This window comes from Leguminivora glycinivorella, chromosome Z (assembly GCF_023078275.1).
Source record: "Leguminivora glycinivorella isolate SPB_JAAS2020 chromosome Z, LegGlyc_1.1, whole genome shotgun sequence".
Classification (NCBI taxonomy): Eukaryota; Metazoa; Arthropoda; class Insecta; order Lepidoptera; family Tortricidae; genus Leguminivora; species Leguminivora glycinivorella.
Window position 1 is genome coordinate 24,473,394 of NC_062998.1, and position 14,906 is coordinate 24,488,299.

Here is a 14,906-nt window from a genome sequence, read left to right on the forward strand (position 1 = left end):
TGCTTTTTTTCGTGTCCTGCATAAAATATTTTAAGTATAGGAAACTAGCCTATTGTCAAAATCAAATTTCGTTTTTAAGTTTTGCATAATAATCTTTCGTTATTTTAAGTTACATAAAATGTTTTTATCTTCAATAATAAATATGTTATATAAATATATGTGTATTAAGTACTGTTTTTCTCTCTTATATTACCTACTATGTGACTACCTACACCAGCAGTTGTGAAACCAACCCTGAGACGGAGTTAAAAGTCACACTTCTCTTTTTTCATAAATAAATTTAATGGCAAAGTATTTTTATATTTTGAAACTAGGATAACTAGAATACTCATGAATATATATTTTATCACCTAGAATGAAAATATGAAAAATGTGACTTTCATACCCGGTGGAATGATGAAAGAGCTTATCGGGACATAATTATATGCCATTTACCAAAAATTGAAATGGATGGAAGATATTTCGATTAGTTAGAATTCCCCGCAGTTATTATTGCCCCGCCTAACCTTACCTAAATAATGAAAATGCTTCGTATCGCAAATTTCCTCCGTTGTGTACCTGGGGCCTTATCTGGTAAAGTATTGTCTAGTCTTGATTCGATCAACTCTACTTTAACCAAAACCAATTAAAAAAAAGACTGTGGAATAAGACCTATCGCTGTAGGCTTTACCTTTCGGCGTATTTGCTCCAAAATTTGCTGCAGACATATTTTTCGATCCCTTACAAAAAAAAAACAACCTTATCAACTTGGTTTTGGCGGTAAAGGTGGCTGCGAAGCTGCTGTTCATGCAATTCGCGCATTTGCCGGTGATGATGCATGCGAGGTGCTGCTGAAAGTGGACGTGAAGAACGCCTTCAACTCCGTAGATAGAGGCGCCCTGCTGACACAAATCCAAGACTCCACCCCGCTCATCTACAAATACCTCTGGCAGTGATATCATGAACCCACGCACCTCCTCTTCAAAACCCATCGCTTGGCATCATCCGTGGGCTGTCAGCAGGGTGACCCACTTGGACCAGCTATGTTCGACCTCGCCATCCATCCTATTATTTCCAAACTAAATTCAAAATTTAATTCGTGGTATTTGGACGATGGAACGCTAGGTGGTGATTGGAAGTCTGTACTGGATGATCTGAGATGCCTCACAGACTCCTTCAGCACAATTGGTCTAGAACTAAACTTTTCCAAACGCGAACTTTTTATGAATAAACCTCTCCCAACCACCGACTTGCAAAATATTACATATTTTGAACTTTAACACTTTGGCTCCCAACATCAAAATTATAGACAGAACTTCCTTGAGACTCCTAGGTGCTCCAATATTTCCGGAATCCATAGAACCTATCATTAATGAATATTTAAATACTCACAGAGCTTATTCGGACCGTCTCCTCAAAATCAGTGCACATATGGCACTAGTACATTAGTAATCATAAAATTCTGTTTATTCGTACCTAAATTCACATATATTCTTAGATGCAGCCCCGTTTGGAAATACCCACATGTCATCGAACCATTAGATTCCGCCCTTAAAGCCACCCTTTCATCCATTTTAAACATCAGCCTGGACAACCGCGCCTGGACCCAGGCCTCTTTGCCAATCCGCCATGGGGGCTGGGTATCAGGCAGGTCGTCAGCGTGGCCCTCCTAGCCTTTCTGTCCTCGTTCCACAGTACCCAAGATCTAGCTAACAAAATCTTTTGCCCTTCCACGGAAAATGTCTGCAACACATTACTGAACAAGGCGAGAAATGCTTGGGTGCAGGCCTGCCCGGATAGTCCACTCCCATGCGCAGTAAAATCACAAAAACAGTGGGACGAGCCGCTCTGCAGATCGACTATAATTTCATTAATCGACACTGCCGAAATCCCATCAGAGCGAGCTCGTCTACTTGCAGTATCGGAGCCAGAGTCGGGGCTCTGGCTCCATGCACTTCCATCCCCCAACATCGGCACCCTCCTGGATAAGACCACTCTCACTCTAGCCACCTGTCTGCGACTGGGAGTCAAAACGAACGAACGTCACCAGTGTCGTTGCGGTACTTGCGTTCATGTGCTGGGCCACCACGGCCTGTCCTGTCAAAGGAGCGCTGGCCGCATACGTAGGGCGTCATACGTAGGGCGCTTGCTTCCGTCAGCGTGCCGGCCATCTTAGAGCCGAACGGTATCGCACGTGACGACGGCAAGCGACCTGATGCCATGACGCTCATTTCTTGGAGGCTGGGGAGGTCGCTGGTATGGGACGCCACTTGCGCTGACGCGCTGGTGCCGTCCCATCTCCATGCGACCTCTTCTAAAGCTGGAGCTGCGGCTTCAACAGCGGAGGCGAACAAAAGGCGCAAATATGCCGCACTTAGCGACGGCTACATATTTGCACCTTTTGGGGTAGAGACACTCGGATCGTGGGGCCCTAGTGCTAAAGATATATAAGGAGATTTCCCAACGCCTGGTTGACGCGTCTGATGGCCAGAGGGCTAGCAGCTACTTTGGCCAGCGATGAAGCTTGGCCATTCAAAAAGGCAACGCTGCCAGCCTACTGGGCACCATTCCCGCTGACGGAGACCTGGGGAGCATTTTTTATTTGTAAATATATTTTAAGTTAATTAGTTTTAAGTTGTACATAATACTGCATTTTGTTTTTATTAATTCTTATTAAACCAAACGTTGAAGAGGTAATGTACCAAAAATGAACTTTGGTTTATTACTACTACCTATACGGTTTTAATTATTTTAAATTTATTTAGTTTAAGTTAATGTTGAGTTAATATTATGTATCTATATGGTTTATAATAGACAGACATTTTATTAATAAAATATTACACGTTCATCGATGATTTGAGAGCTATTAAATTAAGATTAATACAATTTCAGTCTAATAACGATTTCGAATATTAAATTAAAAGATGCATTCATTGATTACATATTACAGATTACAGATATGTTAATTTGATTTTATACATAATTATTATTTTATTCCATTTATAAGTTATTTGGTTAATAGTTTGCTTTAGTCACACTTGTTACCTTACTGTGGGTGTGGATTGCAATATAAATACCTAATTTGGGCACTAATTTATTCTATAACTTGTGATTTTATCCACACCAATCAACACAAAAACGTCTCTTTAGGCAAGTCGAGTAAAGCTCCTGTAGGTATTCGTCAGTGACCATGAAGTAAAAAAATGCATGCAAATGTGAATCAATACTGGAGCTATAGATAATTGAAGTCTGGCGAGCGTGGTGTGGGCCCTGAGTACGCAGCGCCACCAGGTCTGCACACCTGCTCCGAAGGTCAAGCTCACATGTGGCCTCGACCAGCACTACCCCACATCAAACACTTACCCGCCATGTGAAATCATTATGTATCAGCACAGAGGTACTTAGCCAATTAAACAATCCAGAATGAAGGACGATAGCTCGGCCTTGTCATTCATATTGATCAGGCATACTTAACGACACACAACTTTGCGAAAACGGATCAGGAAACATGTAGCCACAATCAATCAATTAAATCTAAGGAAGAAAAATAAATAAGGATGTCGGATGTCTCGATAAGTATTTGATAGGTTTTTCGTTATAAGGAAATATTTAATTCTAAACTCTAAACTAGAATCAAGATAAATTATGAATTTGCGAAGAAGCAGACCAGTTGTTCAAAAGAGCCATATTGAAGAACGATATGACTTTAATGAGAACTCGTTGTATAAAACGCTGTCGAAACTGTCTTTAAAAAACAACTAGTTGTTCTTATGGAGTGATCTGTTGGAAATAACAGAAAAAATTAATATCTACAATAATATTAACAGTGATGAATTATACACGGATTAATGTTCCCTAAAAGAAATATTGAAATTGCATCTCCAGAAGAAGTAATAAATTTGTCTAATGACAAAATATGGGTATATATTATAAGTAAGTGCAATGATGTGAAAAATATTTAAAAAATTATATGTTTTGTGCTGTCCATTCCAGTACGCTACGCTTACTGTGAAAGAGTGTTCAGTTTACTGAACAATCTTTACACAGAAGAAAGAAACCGTATGTGCAATTGTGCATTGACTTGATAAAAGCCGAGCTAATATAATAATACGACTCAATTTTGAGGAGAAGTGGTTAACTTTTAAGTCCTCTTTGAATACTGAAAAAAGACAAATGTTAAACTCTGTTAAAAGCACCATAAAATATATGTGGCAATGACAGAAGCAGCAGAAGAAATAAATTAGTAGTACAAGTTTCGTTCTATTGTCTCAGATTTCAAATAATTAATAAAACATGAGAATTCCTTTTTGTTTGTTAAAGTCGTCAAATAATTATCAAATCGTGAAATAAATAAAAATGATATTTTTTATTGTTATTCAAGATTTCAAAAAAAATATATAATTATATAAGAAAAAAACTTCTATGAGCAACAGGTGTGCCTGATACAAATGTCATAATACGTTTCTACTTTAATTTGAATGTTTTTAGGGATCCGTACCAAAAAGGTACAAAAGGAACCCTTATGGTGCGACTCTGTCCGTCTGTCCGTCTGTCACATTTCTAAATATCTCGAGAACTACTTATGCTATCAACTTGATATTTGGAATAGTTATAAACGTTAACCTCTACAAAATTAAAGGATTATTTTTTTTATTTATTAATATTAACTATACAAAATGGCCAATATGAAAGGGGGGCAAATTGCAAATGTCAAGTAACTAGGTCAAGTGGGGTATCGTTAGAAAGAGCTCAAATTGTACATATCAAAACTATTTTTTATAATTTTTTTGTTGTGGAAAAAAACAGAATTATGAAGGAAAATGTAAAAAAAATACCGTCCCCCCCCCCTTATCTCCAAAGTTTACCAACATAAATTTATGAAATTTTCACCAAACATGGCTATTATAATGAATATTACAGGAAAAATAAAATTCTACACGTATCTTGAAAACTTTTATTTTATTTATAAGAAACCTTTCAGATTTACATTTTCAATTTCAACACCCTTGCCGGTGTTTATTGTAACTGTATTTTTTAACAAAATAACAATAAAATTACCTGCTTTCAAATACAGGTAAAATGGTTAAAATCGGTTCACGTAATAATCAATAATTCCGTAAAAATCATCTTCCATACTAGCTCGCGCACATTAGTTTACTCAATTTGCCGATAGATGTCGCTGTACGTTGAACGCTCATTTCCTACATCACGTTTTTCCTGATATAATGAGGTCGGTTCAGGAGCATCCTTGCGACATGTCTTAAGTCGTAAACTATTGAAGTCGAATAGTCTTGATTTTATCTGGACGTTGTCTAACAATAAAATTGTATATTAAAATATTACTTGTTATGTGGGAAATTGAGTCTTGAGGGATTTAGTCAAATCTGTAGAGTTCTATGAATAACATTTTGATGATTCAACTATTGAAAGTTTGTACGGAACCCTCGGTGAGCGAGTCCGACTCGCACTTGACCGGTTTTTTTTCTTTTCCAGACTTGAGACCTAAAATCCCGAAAAAAATTTTTTTTCCTCGATAATCGGGTAATTCGATCTGGCAAGCCTGCCGGTAGCCTGTCTTGTGGGAACGAGTCACCATATGCCGGAAGTAAAATTGGATATTGTATTACTAGGCAGACGTTCGGTACAGTTTTTTATTCTATAGCCTAGTATTTAGCCTATCACTTTCATGCGTCCCACAACATTTCCCTTACATTAAATTTAAGTATCAAAATGGCCTCTACGTGTAAGCTTCGGCTCCGCGCCGCGCACGCCTCTCAAATATCCGAATACATACCCAATAGTTCCCATGATGAGAAAGACATAGCTATTTAATTAATCATGCTAAAAGTTTGTACTTGTCGGACGCCCACCGAGGGTTCCGTATCCGTACAAACTTTCAATAATTAAAATACTCTCATGTTTTTCATATAACTCTAAAGACGACTAGAAGTATAAGTACTAATGAGCATTATTGTGTGTACAGCGCCATCTCTCGGTGAATTCAGAAACTAATTTGCGCGACCTGTATAGTATGTAGGTTTTTCAGGGGAGATTCTTACCGACCGATTACGACAGTTTTTACTTAATTTTAAAGAGAATGTTTTGGGTAAAATCTCGTATTATTTTGAAGTAAATTGGAAATGTCGCCAGTATCCTTGGTACAATGCCGCAAGGGCCTATTTTAGACATTAGCTAGCTTTTAAGTTTAGTCTTAGTTTCTTATATAATTATGTAAATACTAGCTTTTACCCGCGGCTTCGCCCGCGTAATAAAAATATTCTTATTGAAACGTTTACAAAAAATAAGATTTTCATTTGAATCCGTAGGTTTCTTTGTAGGTACATCTGTCCGCGATTATTTCGATTAAGGTAAAGCGGGGCAATTCTCGACTGGGGGGCCATTGTAACTGATCTATTTGCTGTACGGTCCGGTTTTGGCTGACTGTACCTTACACAGATTACTATTGATTTTAAAGAAATTCGTGCAATGATTGTAGAATTGTTACACAGCGACCACAGCATAGGTAGTAGGTACGAATATATATGTATTTTACCTATATAAATATTTATACTGGGGAAACTTCATACAACCCACATAGCCAGTATCTCGACGCTATGGTTGGTAGGGTAAAAAGTACTTCCTTGCATTATCGCTTACAATTTTTTCCATTTTGCTTATACTTATTGCAAACGTAATAAACATATAAAAGGCAAGCAAAACAACGATCTTCTTACAGAACATTGAATGTAATAGTTATTACGGATGCAGGATACTCGCCGATGCCTATAATACTTACTAATCCCTTCCCACTGAGCCACCTGCATTTTACACTGCCTAGATATCGATTGCCGACCGATTATTCCGACCCCAATCCCTATTCTTATCCCCGTCCCTATCTCTATCTTTGTCCCCGTCCCCGTCCCTGTCCCCGTCCCTCCCCTATCCCTGTCCCCGTCCCCGTCCCCGTCCCCTATTTTTATCCCTATTTCTATCCCTATCCCTATTTCTATCCCTATCCCTATCCCTATCCCTATCCCTACCCCCAATCCCAATCCCAATCCCTATCCCTATCCCTATCCCTATTCCTATCCCTATCCCTATCCCTAACCCTATCCCGTCCCGTCCCGTCCCGTCCCTGTCCCTGTCCCTGTCCCTGTCCCTGTCCCTGTCCCTGTCCCTGTCCCTGTCCCTGTCCCTGTCCCTGTCCCTGTCCCTGTCCCTGTCCCTGTCCCTGTCCCTGTCCCTGTCCCTGTCCCTGTCCCTGTCCCTGTCCCTGTCCCTGTCCCTGTCCCTGTCCCTGTCCCTGTCCCTGTCCCTGTCCCTGTCCCTGTCCCTGTCCCTGTCCCTGTCCCTGTCCCTGTCCCTGTCCCTGTCCCTGTCCCTGTCCCTGTCCCTGTCCCTGTCCCTGTCCCTGTCCCTGTCCCTGTCCCTGTCCCTGTCCCTGTCCCTGTCCCTGTCCCTGTCCCTGTCCCTGTCCCTGTCCCTGTCCCTGTCCCTGTCCCTGTCCCTGTCCCTGTCCGTCCCTGTCCTTGTCCCTGTCCCTGTCCCTGGCCCTGGCCCTGTCCCTGTCCCTGTCCCTGTCCCTGTCCTTGCCCCTGTCAAATTATCATGCTAGGAGGTGAACTTTGAAAAATCCTTTCTTAGTGCTCCTCTAAGGAACTTCCGTGTCAATTTGAAATCTCTTGAACCAGAAGTAAAGATAAAAACTAAAGCTATACTTATGGCTATTTTGGATATTTTAACCCCATTGCACAACAACAGGGGAGAAAATTTCTTTTCCACCTCATTGGATTTTAAAATCGTTGTATTTATCGTGATCAGCGACCCGATAAACCATAAAAACGATACCCATATTGTGTTTTTGACTTTACCCCCTTTGCACCCCTTTAGGGGTCAAATTTTCAAAAAACCTGAAACATGTATTTAGTCAATATGTCTTTAGGAAGTTTCGAATAAAATAGTCAAACTAATCTTGTTTCCCCATACAAACTTTGAACCCCCATTTCACCCTTTTAAGAGGAGAATTTTGAAAAATCCTTTCTTAGTGCTCCTCTACGTCATATAAGGAACCTATGTGCCAAATTTGAAATCTCTAGGACCAGCGGTTTCGGCTGTGTGTTGATATGTCAATCAGTCAGTCAATATCTTCTTTTATATATTTAAACCCCATTGCACCACAACAGGGGAGAAGGTATTTCACTTCCGCCTCGTTAGATTTTAAAAACGTTGTATTTATTGTGATCAGCGACCCGATAAACCATAAAAACGATACCCATATTGATTTTTTGACTTTATCACCCCCTTTCCACCCTTTTAGGGGTTAAATTTTCAAAAAACCTGAAACACGTATTCAGTCATATGTCTTAAGGAATCTTCCTGTGAAGTTTCGAATAAAATAGTCAAACTAATCTTGTTTCCCCATACAAACTTTGAACCCCCATTTGACCCCCTTAAGAGGTGAATTTTGGAAAATCCTTTCTTAGTGCTCCTCTACACTATATAAGGAACCTACGTGCCAAATTTGAAATCTCTAGGACCAGCGGTTTCGGCTGTGCGTTGATATGTCAGTCAGTCAGTCAGCTTCTTCTTTTATTATTAGATGTTCAGGTAAATAAAGAATTGATATTTGAAGTACTATATACATCAAGGGTGATTAAATTGAAAGTTAAAATCTGAAAAGTTTCTTGTCAATTAATAAAAAGTTTTCAAAATACAGACACGATTTTATTTTTCCTGTAATATTTATTTAGCATAATACCTGTAGGTATGTGTATAATGTTTCGTAAAATTTGATTAATATATTGTATTTTAGTGGTATTCTTTTTACATTTTCCTTCAAAATTATTTTTTTTCCACAACAAAAAAATATAAAAATTAGTTTTGAATCTTGATAATTATGTACAATTTGAGCTCTTTCTAACGATACTTTACTTGACCTAGTAATAGTATTTACAGTTTGCCCCCCTTCAATTTGTGGAGGTTAACAATGCTCATAACTATTGATAGCATAAGTAAATGTAAGTATATTATTATAAAACTATGTCAATTAGAATCTAAAAATAATAAATTAAGAGTTTTATTTATAAAATTCTATAAAAAATTACTGAAATATTTTTTTTGTGTAAAATAATTTAGTTTTTTTGGATGTATTTTCACATAAAAAGTAAATGTTATTAGTAAAACTGGCACTTAAACTTAAAATTACCATTTTATTTAAAAAAAAATACTTTTTTGCAATGAGTTCCTAGTTATTTTTTGACATATATCAACGATTATAGTTAGATTTTGTCCGATAACGACATTATCGCCATCAAGATAGCGTTTTGTTCTGAGAAATAATAAGTAGGTAATTATTCTTTAAATGCTTACAACTCTGAAAGTAGGCGAAGTCCAGAAAAGTTAATGACATTTAACCTACTCTACTTCTAATATGATGAAGAATACGCTGTTCAAATTATTTGATATTTTAAGAGAGTTAAACATTACTCTGATTGTTACACACTTTAAATATATATATATATATATATATATATATATATATATATATATATATGTAATATCATCCCAGAAATTTTAATAGACAGCCTTTTCTTCAAAGAGAAAAAGATGACCAGTTTCTTGCTTAACATTCAGCAAAAATAAATGAGCTAGTTATAAACTATCAATACAAGGAAAAATAGAAATGCCTGTCGCGTCGAGAAATAATCTTTAATACATAGGCATTGATTTTTCTATCCAGTGAGTAGATGAAAAACTAAGTGACGAATAGCAAAGCGGTGAAGTAAAGTACAAGGTCGAGGCTTTCAGAACAATTACGATGGAATGGTCGCCTTCGGTGTTGCCGCGCTCCCCCGCACGGGCGGCGGCGGCGGCGGCGGCGGCGGCGGCGGGCGGCGGGCGTCGGGCGGCGCGGCGGGAGCACGCATCGCCTCCATTACCCTAGTTACCGCCGGCCCTGTCCCGCCGCCGCCTCGCAAACGCCTCGCAGCCGCCCCAGCCACCCGACAACAACGTGCGCTTACCCCATTCTGCTCCCCACTTGTCTCGTGACTCTTCTCACTACCCCACTCGACTTAAATGCAAGCATTACAATAAACCAATGTTTATGACTGATAAATAAACAAGTATCTGTGTTGTAGACTCTTAATATAGGCGTTGTCACTCTCATGTATACCCAACTGATCAAAAGCAGCGGATCTTAAGTAATTAAATTGAAAAATTGTTAATAATTTATAATTATTATAAACAAAAAAGAGCAAAGAATACACATTCACATCAGAATATAAGTAATTTCGCAATAAATAAAACAGCATAAGTAAGAACAACACTGATAGCGTATCACTAATTTCACTCATCTTAAATTGTAGGATAGTTAATGAGATCAAGAACGAACCAAGGGACCACGGAACCAAGAAAATGATAAATAGTTTATAAGCGCTTTTAAGGAACTACCTATTTACGCTGGCAAGATTCACCAAGAAAGAAACATTTTTAGTTAAATATTGTTTAATGTAAATACGTCTTATTTATCAAACGTGCTTAAAACATACATTTTATTTTGGTAGTCTCATCAATAAATTCAGAGAAACAGACGCTGACCAAGAATATTAGGATCGCATCGCTTTCAAATTTGGAAAAAAGAACCAACCTTGTATCGACGTCTCGTTCTCTCGAATTGAAGGTCGGAGTGTCAGTTTGTAGTGCGGGCAGGAAGGGCGCGCGCGGCAAGGGCAACGTGGGCGGCTGCAGCTGACGGCGGCGGAGAGAGACTGACTGGGCCCGGGCGAGCCTCGCCGCCCGCGCCCTCGCACCGCGCCCCAGCGGATAAACAACGTGCATTGTGGGCCCGGCGCTACCGACACTACTCTACGCCACGCCATGCCAAACCACGCCAGCGCCACGGTACGCCACGCCACGCCGCACCGAGCCGCACAACTGACTACATTTTATTATCCCTCCAATCTAGACTAATTATTTTATCTAATTAGTCACTCTGAAGCACGAAAACACGTTAAATTTCTGCAAAAAAAGCTTTTTTTATATGTTTTTTAGTCATATGTGATTGCCAAACAATACTGGCTAGGTAAATCCGGTTTTTTTAGTTTTCTTAAAGACACGCCGGCGTACAGTCTGTCCCATGTTTGGCAATTCCTTAGTATTAATCATTTCTATTCTTACTATTAATAATTTTATTTGCAGCAGTTTATTACAACCAAATATGGATAGAAAATGAGATATTTCCTGTCTCCTTTATTTTTCTTATGATATCTTTATTTATAATTTTATAACAATTCAAAGACCATGTTCAGGGCTTATATTATTCACCTAAATCGGTTCAGTCGTTTAGCCGTAAAATGGTGACAAAGAAACAGACAGATATACTTTTTCATTATGGACCACTTGCACCACCCGCTTAACTCAAGGTTACTGGTCTGTCAACTATCAAATTCCATATAAAATGGTGGATTAACCTCAGGTTAACCCTCCATTTTCGGTGGTGCAAGTGACCCTAAGAGGACTTTCATGTGAAAAATAGTGAAATCGCGATCAAGCGCTTTAGAGGAAGGTTACGATCATTGGACCGGCGCTTTGACTGGACCACTTCAATGTTTCAAAATCTAATCGTGCTAGATAGAATCCACTAAGGTAAAAGGTGACCTTGGGCCTCACCTTGGGCCACCCCGTAACCTCAGTCGCACCTCGCTTCCTAGAACAGAGTGCGTCCAAGTGTGTTTCGAGAGCTGTTGAAGTTAAATTACGCGAAGAAATAAAATCACATAAGTATAATTATATTTGCAATTGAATTTGTGTGTTGACGTATAATACCTATACATTTTTCTCTGTTTTTTAATATTTTTATTTGTTATTTGATACCTAGTTGCTATCAATGGACCACCTGTGGGTTCTATCATCGGACCGTTCCAATCATGGCAACTTTTTTTAGAATGTTTAATTACTTCAACCGTGCGTAAATAGACAATATGTAAGAAAAAACGAGTACATATGAAAATAATATATATATATATATATATTTAGCTGTAAAATTTGAATAAATAATATTCATTAAAAATATATTTTTTGTCGATTTCCATAAGTTTCCTTGATTGGACCATTGGTCTAAATTTACTAAGTCCATTGATGGTGACTTTGTGGTCCAATGAAGGCGACTCTGTTCCAAAGAAGGCAACAGCCTATGAAAACCTTTTCACGATTTTTCTCTAAATTGATAATACTTTTTTTATTGTGAATAAGGTAATTCATAAATACATGTCGAGAATTAAAACTTATCAAACTAGCTTCATTTTTAACCGCCGCCTCAAATCTCTCAAGGAAGGTGGTTTTCAATACGTCTGTATGTTTTTTTGTAATGTTTCTTCCACGATATATCCGTCGTTACTGGCCCGATTTTGAAAAAAAAAATTTGATTGAATGTATATGCATACAGGGTGGTCCCATTTTTCTCAGAACCCAGTGACTTTGGTATTTTTATAAGAACAGCATGCACTTACGGCCAGAACAGTGACATTTGGTGCAGTGGAACTGCTGATGAAGATCAGATCGGAACTCCTTAAATCTGAACGGCACACTATTATAGTGACTTTGGTATTTTTATAAGAATAGCATGCATTTAAGTTTAGAACAGTGACATTTATTTAGTTATGTTTGCTAAGAATATTGACTTTTCAAGTCAAATTTTGTCAAGCTTCGATTTCTTATAATCGGATTTATGAGGAATTGTTGAGGAAACTCCTCAAACCTTAACGGTATACGTATATTCATTTGTGTTACCATCAAATAATTAAAGTATTAAAAGCAGTTTTAAGAAATACCTACACACTACATAATCCGACATTCGCAAGTAGCTTTCACGAGAACCCCAAAGGCGGCGGTTTTTTGTTTTTTAATTATTTGACATTTGGCCCAATGATCGCAACCTTCCCCTAATCATACCGTGTGTGGTATCAAATTAAAGGGCTTTGCGAGTAGTTTACAAATATTTAATATATGTATATAAATAAGATATTATAACACTTTTTCTACTTTTTTAAAAAAGTGACTTTATTTTATTAAACAAACATATGATAGGATACAGCTTAAACTAATTCTACGTTTGCCCAGGGCATCGTCCCTAGGACGCTTGCCGCGTTTTCTCGCTGTATGGCTAGGCTCAGCCATTGTGCAAGAAAAACTGGCCGTGCGTAGGTCACCAGACACCCAGACAAGTTTGGTGGAAACCTCCTTCACAAACTGCTTGCTGACTGATGACCATGGTCCAAATGTTTCAAATGCAAGTGCCGCAAATATGTTGTTGTTTTTTAATAATGCATATTTGCGGCACTTGTTAAACTGGGCATTTTCAGCAGCAGTCCCTGGTTTCTGGGCCGAGCGTTGGACGTTGGACGGAGCCAAGGTATCCACACAGGTCACGTCCCACGCCAAGGGTCGCCCCAGAAACCAAGGCACAAGCGAGCAATCATCAGGCCGCTTTCCGTCTGCTGCTGACAAGCCGACAGGTTCGAGGGTTGCCGGTATGTTCGCTGTGCCGAGAGCCTTGCGGATTAAATCGTTAAGTGTAGCATGTCTGAAAATTCGGCCGGCACTAGACTGGCAGTCGAGTCCGTGGTGTCCTAGTGTGTCGACTGAAGCTCCGCAGCGGCAGCAAGGGTGTGGTTGGCAGGTCTTTAACCCCAGTCTTAGACAAATGGCTACACGCAGTGCGGCCGGGATCCAAAATAGAACTTAAGTTCCGCGACGGCAAGGTGTGCAGCCAATGTCCAGTCCAGACTCAGGCTCGGGGACTGCCAACAAACGGGCTACGGTCGTTAAGATTGCGGCTATTTTCTAGGAGTGACCCATGTGCACTGTGGTCCCGTAGTAGGTCATAGAGCTCCAATCACCATGTTTGAAAAATACCATTATCTCTCGCCTAATTACTTGCCCATTAGTCATAGTAAGTGATGATATAAAATCAATGTCAGCTTGTTCTTGGGAACATTTACTTCTGAGCATCTAAAGTTAACACAACTGATAATTTCTTGTTGCTAATGCAATTAACAAGTTTATTAGTGTAATACGGGAGCGATTATTTTCAAAAAAAAAGTTTTGTTACGTAATTATTCTGCAATGGATACACAAGTTAAGGGAATGTTTTACATATTTTATGCAATTGTTTATACTTATACATAATTTTATTGTAAATAAGGTGCTACGCCAATGCATTTAAGGCGTAATATGGCTTTCTTGATTTTTATCTAAACTTTTAACTGCTTTTCCGACCGAAGTCCGGAACTATGGAGATTAGAAATATCTCTAGTCTCCCTGTCCGGAACAAATTATATATGATAATGTTTGTCAAAATTTCTATTTTCCGAATAACTGACGGGATTTTTCGAAAACTTGCGACTGCGAGCTATAGAAGGGGTCTACGCCTTACGTAGAGCCTGCTACGCCGAAACTATTTTCCATGAGTTTTTATTTAACACATTTTTTTTGTTTTAAGCGCAACTTTTAAATGTTGTTTTGCAAAAACCCTTGTTTTCGACACTTGGGTGTCCATTAAGAAGGCTAAATGCAATATTGAACGAACTCGTCATGTATTTCAAACACTAGCACAGCAACTGCCAGATGTTAAAACTGTCATTGTCATGTCAGTGCCAATAACTCACAAACGATTTTTTTTTCCATGTGTAAGAAATTAGATATCAACTGGAAAGAAGTTCAACGACCAAAATTTCTAATGGTGACAAAATGCAGTGATTGGCTAAACGGCAGTGAAGTAGGTGTTCTGTCGTGTGCTACTCTGCAGCGGCGCCACCTTAATGAAATTCAACTAATTATATGTTAAAATGATGTTCGTAAGACGTACAGTATGTACGTGTAATGTTATGACTGTACCTATAGTGGGAAATGAAATAATGGGCTTTTAT

General features: G+C 38.8%; 1 protein-coding gene across 2 annotated transcripts in view; it reads right to left on the reverse strand.

Annotated features, from left to right (window-relative positions):
- The window catches only part of LOC125240648 (acetylcholinesterase-like), an 89,333-nt gene extending 78,468 nt beyond the window's left edge, over positions 1-10,865 (reverse strand). For both annotated transcript variants that reach the window (XM_048148645.1, XM_048148646.1), the window contains exon 1: positions 10,628-10,865. In XM_048148645.1, coding sequence (XP_048004602.1) covers positions 10,628-10,859 — 232 coding nt within the window. In that variant the 5' untranslated portion in view covers positions 10,860-10,865. The remainder of the gene's footprint in view (positions 1-10,627) is intronic.
- Positions 10,866-14,906: the final 4,041 nt, after the last annotated feature.